The sequence below is a fragment of the Stegastes partitus genome, unplaced genomic scaffold, assembly GCF_000690725.1.
Source record: "Stegastes partitus isolate 25-593 unplaced genomic scaffold, Stegastes_partitus-1.0.2 Scaffold114, whole genome shotgun sequence".
In the NCBI taxonomy this organism is placed as follows: Eukaryota; Metazoa; Chordata; class Actinopteri; family Pomacentridae; genus Stegastes; species Stegastes partitus.
Window position 1 is genome coordinate 274219 of NW_007577845.1, and position 7315 is coordinate 281533.

The following is a 7315-nucleotide window of genomic DNA, read 5'->3' on the forward strand; positions in this document are numbered from 1 at the left end:
TTATCCGGCCATAAAGTCCACCTGTGATCAGATAACCAACCACCTCCTCCAGCTGCAGACCGGGACGGTGGAGTCCATCTGCAGGATAAGAGACGGACTGGAAAGGCATCAGGAACTGCCCCAGCAGCAACCTGGCCGGCCAGCAGGTAGGGAAACAGGGGTGGGACGGAGCCAGCGCTAGCTGGTTAGCAACCACCGAAGCATCAAAGCTGCAGAGATACGAGTCATTACGTCTGCTCATAACGTTCAGTGTAAAATAGGACGCGGTGATTGGTGGGTTGGGCCTTCAGCCTTGAGTTACGCTGACAGACTTTGCATCCAGACCACCATCATGTGATCACATGACTTCAAGGAGATCTGTGTGGATCTGCATTGATGCCACTAAAGTGTTTCACTCGTCTACTTCAAAACATTTCTCTGTTAATTATGTTCTGTTTAGCGTCACTGAATCCACTGAAATGCATCCAAGTGTTCAAGGTCGTCCATCAGATTGCAGACGCATTTTAAGGCCCTTACTTTGCCCCATTTGGTTTAAATGCACGTTTTGACAAACATGCACCAAGGAAAAGCAAAGCAGGAGGGAGGGGAGCAAAGCGAAGATGGTGAGATGAAAAGACAAGCAGATGACGAGAATGAGAAGAAAACGGGGATAAGGAGCCGAGCGAATGTTCAGGGAGGAGGAAGGATGGGAGGGGCGGCAATAAGGCAGAAAAAAGAAAGGATGAGAGGGCAGGCAATGATGGGGATGAAGGGAAGAGCAGAAAAGCAGGGATGAAATGAACCATCTGGAAGATGGGCCTCAAAAAAATAAAAAAATAAAAACTTTTTCAACATCTCATTTAGCCAAGAATCGAAGTGTGAATGTGTGTGTGTGTGTGTGTGTGTGTGTGTGTGAGTACGCTGCAGATGGGGTGCTGTTCAACAAACAATGGCTATTATAATTTCAGTGTCAGACAACAAATTAAATAGAAAAAAAAAAAGTCATCCTAAAACGTGCAGTAGCTGAATACGAACAGCTAACAGCTAATTAGGATATAATTATGAGATCCTTACATTGTCTTATCGTGCCTTTTATTTCCTCTCTCCCTCTGTCTGTCCTAAATGTGGTTATTTATGCAGCTGCATTGTTGAAAACACACACTCCATAATCACATCTTCATTAATATGATTGCGCATACGGCTGCTTTTGTCAGCACTATCTCTCCATCTCCATACAGCCAGCGAGCGGGCCGTGATGTGAATACCCAGAGCCGAGGAAACGCCGCGGTCAGCACTATCGGTCCGGTGTATATGGCTGCCTGTTTGCAGACGGGACTTGCGACTATATGAGAGATTTTCCGTGTGGATCAAACGGATGCACGAACGGATTCCTGTTCAGACCGACAGCAGCAACACAAACCCCCTGGAGGAAGGAGGAACGCAGCTTTTCTGAGCAACGGTTGTAAAACGTCTGGTGAGCTGAGGCTGGATTCTGGAAGTCATTAATAAATAGTTTTAAGCACCATTTCTCTTTCATTAAAATACACTCTAATGCCGTAAAATAACTGTTTTATAACTCAAGTAAGTCATTCTCTAATTAGACTTCACCTTGGGAATACTTGGAAATGGAAATTCAATTCCTGGCTTGAGAATAATATATTCCGTGGTGACTTTCAATATCTTATTCATGAATTCAATTTACCCCGATAATGAACTGAGAGTTCCTGGAAATGAAACGACCTTTAACCTTGATAAAACAAATGAAGAACCTGGAAATAATAAAGTATTAAACGTCTTCTGGCACCACTAAAAAGTGAGTTTACTCTTTAAACTACCTGAACTGTACATATTAGACATTTACTTTGCTGATGAGGAACTTATTAAATGAATCTTGTAACTCTACAAAGACGTTTAAATGACGTTATGTTCTGAGCATCTCTACTCAACAAACCAAAAATGCAACCGATCCATACCAACACGATCACTGGTAACTTAAAGTTTTAGGCGTCACCACAACATCTGTAATAAAGATTTAGTGTTCGTCAGATGTGACAACCCTTTAAAACACGTATTTGATTCCTGAGGGCGATACTCACCCCGTTCTTCGGGTAGGCCACCCATCCCAGATCTCCCATCACAGAGCGCGAGTCCAGCAGGTTCACTGTTAAAAAATAAAGAGTCTTAGGCACAGACAGAGAACCAACGGATTCATTAAAAGCAAAAAAATGAAGAAGAAATAAACTTCTATCAGCTTCAGATCCTCTTTTCATGTGGTTTCCATCCAGACATGCACTGGTGACCTCTTCAGGTGGAGATATTTCTCCTTTTCTCACTTAAATAATACGTATTCAGCTAATGAAGGCTAAATTCAGTGCACATTAAAAAGTAAGTTTTCATAATGAATAAAACTTTAAATCACAAACGGAGCCTTAATAAGTGGTCTGCATTGGTGTCGACTCTCAGACACGATCTCGGCCAAAACTAAACGATTTCTGTTGAAGTGCGTTTGTCAAAAAACTGAAACTCCGACATAAAAATCAAATTAGGTGAAAAAGTAATATCATCCCGGGATACGTCTGATAGCTGGCAGAATGAAAGAACACGTTCCCATTTGTATAATATGCTACGGTGCTGTTAATGTGCGAGGATTTGATTGAAATTTCAGCGCATAGTCGTCTAAATGCCAAAAACGAGCAGGTGCACGAGTCAAGGACTGACATTCATTCACATTCGTTTTAGTGGAGCCGAGCATGTTGCATCTTGTTGACCAAAAACTCCCCCTCAAGCTTTATGCTCGCACACAATAGAGCGTCTGCAACACAACTCGCAGCCCAGACTCATCCATTTAAGAAAAAAAGAACGAAAAAAAAAAAGACGTCCTTGCTCAGGCTCTCAGCTGAAAGCTGTCAAGTGCAATTACTTGACCACTCTGCTCCTCCAACATGCTTACATCTCCGTCTTGTCTGGAGTCTCATGAGCTGCGTCTTAGCGCCTCTTGTACAACAACAACAACAAAAAGGCATCAAACCGACGCCACTGTGAGCTCATGTGGGAGGTTCTGGATACGTTTGGAGGCCAAACTGAAGGTGAACACGGTTTCCAGCTGCAGCACCATCGCTGGTGGCCGGTTGGTACGACAACATCTGCTTAGAGTCTCAGTGAACAGTCAGGTTTGGTCGGATGTTGGGAAAACAGGCAGGTGGGTGATGGTGGCAGGTGGCTAATCATTATATCCAGATGACTGGGTCAGAACAAACTCAGCAGCCTCATCAGTCACATGAACGTGTGAAGTATCTGTCCTACACGCAGCTCTAAAACCCGTCTGGTCGCCGCCGAACGCATCGTAAACGCGGCTCAAGTTCTTTCAGGCCGGAGTTCAGTCTCTTTATCTCCTGAGCGATAACGTTTGACTTGCTCTGCGTCGGACACGATGTGCACCCAAACAATAGGAGAGAAAGTCCAACTTCATGATCCATAGATAAGCTCGCCGATGGTGGAGCATGTTAGCAGCCAGGGCGTGGATGGAAGCACATACGGTCACATGCAGAATCTCTGACTAATTTACAAATTTAAGACTTACTAAGGGGCACAAAATTTAATATTTGATATGTCAATTGTTTCCCCACACAAATAAAAATGGATTTCACATTCGGAGACCTACTTCCTCTGGTTTAAGTGAAGCCTCAAGAGCAGCCAGGCTGGTGAAAGTGACTATATGTCCAACTTAAGCTAACAATATATCTGGACAAGTTAACCAGCCAGTGTTCAGCAAAAAAACAAAAAAGACAAACCCCTGAGCGCTACGTCGACGCAAAGCAAAATGTGCAAAGGTCAATCAATTAGCCATAAATACTGGCCACATTCATAAGCAGCCGCTCAGCGTGACATTTACAGTTACATGTGCGATGATAAGCAGCGTCATAAAACAGCCGGTCCTCCTGCAAAAAGCCCAACGCCAACACCGACACACACATCCATAAAAAAATAAAAGATCTGCAGCGAGAGGCCGCACTGATGTATGCAGAACAAAACATGAGGCTGAAAAGAAGCTGGCTCAGGAACTTCAATACGCTGCAACAAGCCCTGCCAACACACACACACACACACACACACACACACACACACACCACACACACCACACACACACATATAACTCGTCTTACTGTCTCCACTGTTCTGCCGAGAATAATAAAAGATGTCCTTAGGAGGCGATTAGACAACTAATTAGGCCATAAAGAAGAGATAAGTGATACTGAACTAGATCATAGGGGATACGTTACCTCTTTCACTCCCTCTCTCGCTCTCTCCAAGGATCAAACCACCTAACAAGTTAGAGCTCGGCTGTGACAATGATCTACAGAACTTATTATTAAAAGTCATCACCGCTGAGTGAGTGGAGTGATTTAAAGTCTTCAGTGACATTACTTCAAGGATACGCATTTCAAATATGTCGAGTGGATTTTCAGCAACGGGAGGACTGACAAAATCCTCGCCGGGACGACGGCTGAGCGCTCATTCTGCGACGCACAAGGCCGTCGCAGTGTTTATATTCAAACCGTTTGGCTCCTCTGCATCAGGTGAGTTTCAACTCGACCCCGGTGGGCCTGGACGGACTCATGGAGCCCATGTTTGAAGCAGAAAACATGTTGTTTCCTTTGCCTAGTCGCCTCTTTTCCCTCCTATCTGCCTCTCGTGATGCCTGATTGTGGCATTTACATGTTAGCATGAACCGCTCCGGGCCTTAAGGCCTTCCCTCTCTCGCTGACAGAGAGACAAACGTTGCTGCAATTTTCTCAGATTCCTCATTTGATCAGTATCACCACCAACACAAAGTCCCTGAAGCACCGGCTCACGTTACTCATCTCGTCGTCATATGTCAGACATGTGGATTAATCAAACACAATCACAGTCTCTCATCTGGCTCTGCTCTGAGACGTTAAATAAGAATGGATCAGCTCCAACACAAGGGACTGACGAACTTCTCCTCTAAACCACTGATCAGGGGCGTCACCAACGCAGGTAAACTGGTCCCACTGCTACGAACACATGTACACCTTCATGGAAGAACTGGGAATGTCTTATTTTGTCCTGTTAGGAAGTCACCTCGATGAACTTTAATCTGACAAACAGCCGCATTATTGTGACGACACGTTCACATCACACAGATCTCTCAAATAAGTCAAGCTGAAAAAAAAAAATGTGCTGAATCCTATTTTTTTTTTTCTCTCTTTTCCAATTAAAAAAAAAATTAGTCCAACGAGAGAATAGGCTAGTTTAATTACGGGCTTCTGTCTCCTCTCCAATTATGCATGCAATGGTATGATTATCCATTGCGATGCAAATATGTGCCAAATTAATCTAAAATTTGTGTCGAGCGGCAGCCTCTGGCGAACGCTTCCTGACGGCTGAGGAGCTCAGCAGCCTTATTTTAGGTTAAGTGGAAGTTTCGTGGCTTTTCGAGGCAAAATTTAAGAGAGAGCGCTCGCAGGAAACTAAAAGAGCTGCTGGAGAGCCGAGCAGAGGACCAACGTCGGAGTCATTCTGGGATGTAAATGATCAAATGGAGAACTTCTGTCTTCGTCCTCTTCAGCCTGGAGCGTTTGTGTTTCATCAAAATAAGAACTCAAGTATTTTTACTGCCAGTTCTGGTGTCGGTGGCTGAAACCACAAACCTCAGAAGTCATTGAACTCCTATTTTTTCCCTCTTTTATGGAAGCGTGGCAAAACGGAGCTGATCCCATAAAGGATGAATGCATGAACCCAACGTGTGGTGACTGAACCCAAACAAAGGCAGAACCAGGCTGAACTTTAAACGACGTCCTGCAGAACTCTCCCACGTTGGGAATCACTTCTGTAGACGTAAACTTTGACCAAATAAATCTGCCATGAGGAGAATACTCAGGTTGACGGATGTGCTCTCTTTCCCGGATAATGCCGTCTAATAGCCCCCAAACAATGGCCTTCATCTGGAGCTATTAAAACGCTGCTCGCTCTGCCGACAATAGCGTGGGAACAATATCTGACACTCTGTTTTATCCTCCTTTCCTCTGTGTTGTTTGTGGCCCTTTGTTAAAATGGCATCATGTGTTTAACTCGACTGTCGTCTCCGCTCCAGCTACTCCAGGACAATGCAGGTGCACATTAGTTCAGTTGGTATGAAAATTGCTGGTTTGCAACCTGCTGTGCGCGTTTGGGAGGAACAACTGTGGAGAATTATGAGCGGTTTCAAATGAAAACGGTCACATCTGAGCAGACATGTAACATTAATGCAGGTGAGTCACCGTCTGCAGGTTGGACTCAGAGGTTAAAGGCAGCAAAGGCCGGTTCTGAAGACGCAGGTCCATCTTCAGCTCAACCTCAGGTGGTTCTATGACGGAATTAAAGGCAAGTTGGGAGTAAAAGTCCAAAAGCAAGCATTCATCTAAGAAACAGAGAAGCTGGGAGATGAATTAAGATTCATTATTAGTTGGAACTCATGAAAGCACAACATCAGGTCAAGGAACCGGGAATCCCTGCGGGTTTCTTCTTCTTCTTTTATATTTTTGGAACAATAATCCAGCATTAGGATCAGTGTGGTACAGGAAGCTGACCGGCTGCACGAAACTCAGATGTTTCAGATGAATCCAGAGATTTTGGCTGCGCACCGTGTCGGCGCTGCCATGTCCTCAGAGGACGGCTGGTACCACAGACGCATGTTCCGTCCAAAGGTCCCTCCGGTTTACACACCTTCTACCGAACACGGAGTCGTTACAGACTTGGGGACACAGCTGTCATAAAGATTATCCGCTCGTGTTCATTTCTACAGACGACCTCTTTTTTTTTTTTTTCTCCCGTCAAACGGCGTCAGAGGCGCAGCGCGGCGGTGACGGACCTTTACCCGAACAGGACTTTTCAGAGCCAATTAAAGCGCAGCCGTGCGCCCAGACAGCGGCGTCGTTAAAACGCGTCTCACCTTCGTTTGCGGGGATGCACCCCGCTCCGAGCAGCGCCACACTCCACATCCACGTCCACGCCACCAGCCGGATGCCACAACTCCACCAACGAGATTGCATGGCGCATCCAAAAAAAAAAAAAAAAAAAGAGCCAAAACCGGTGACAGGAGGGAGATTTTTTTCTTTTTTTGTTTTCTTTTAGTAAACAACAGCAGTTTGGGTCAGCAGAACACCAGGACACGGACCGGAACCATCTGTCTCGTCATGCGTCCGCTCGGAGGGATGGAGCTCCTGTTCTGCGGCGGCTGGAGGAAGGTAACTGAGGAGCGGAGTGCGCTCCGGTTTTGGGAAGGCGGGCAGCGCGCCGGAGGGGGGCGGAGTGAAGCGCACAGGCTCTCCAATCA

The 7315-nt window shown here is 45.5% G+C and overlaps 1 protein-coding gene across 1 annotated transcript in view; it reads right to left on the reverse strand.

Moving 5' to 3' along the window:
* Nucleotides 1-7031, reverse strand: part of epha5 (EPH receptor A5) — a 57903-nt gene extending 50872 nt beyond the window's left edge. The window contains exons 1-2 of the mRNA XM_008278056.1: nt 6932-7031; nt 2076-2140 (exon numbers count right to left, since the gene is read on the reverse strand). Coding sequence (XP_008276278.1) covers nt 2076-2140; nt 6932-7031 — 165 coding nt within the window. The remainder of the gene's footprint in view (nt 1-2075; nt 2141-6931) is intronic.
* Nucleotides 7032-7315: the final 284 nt, after the last annotated feature.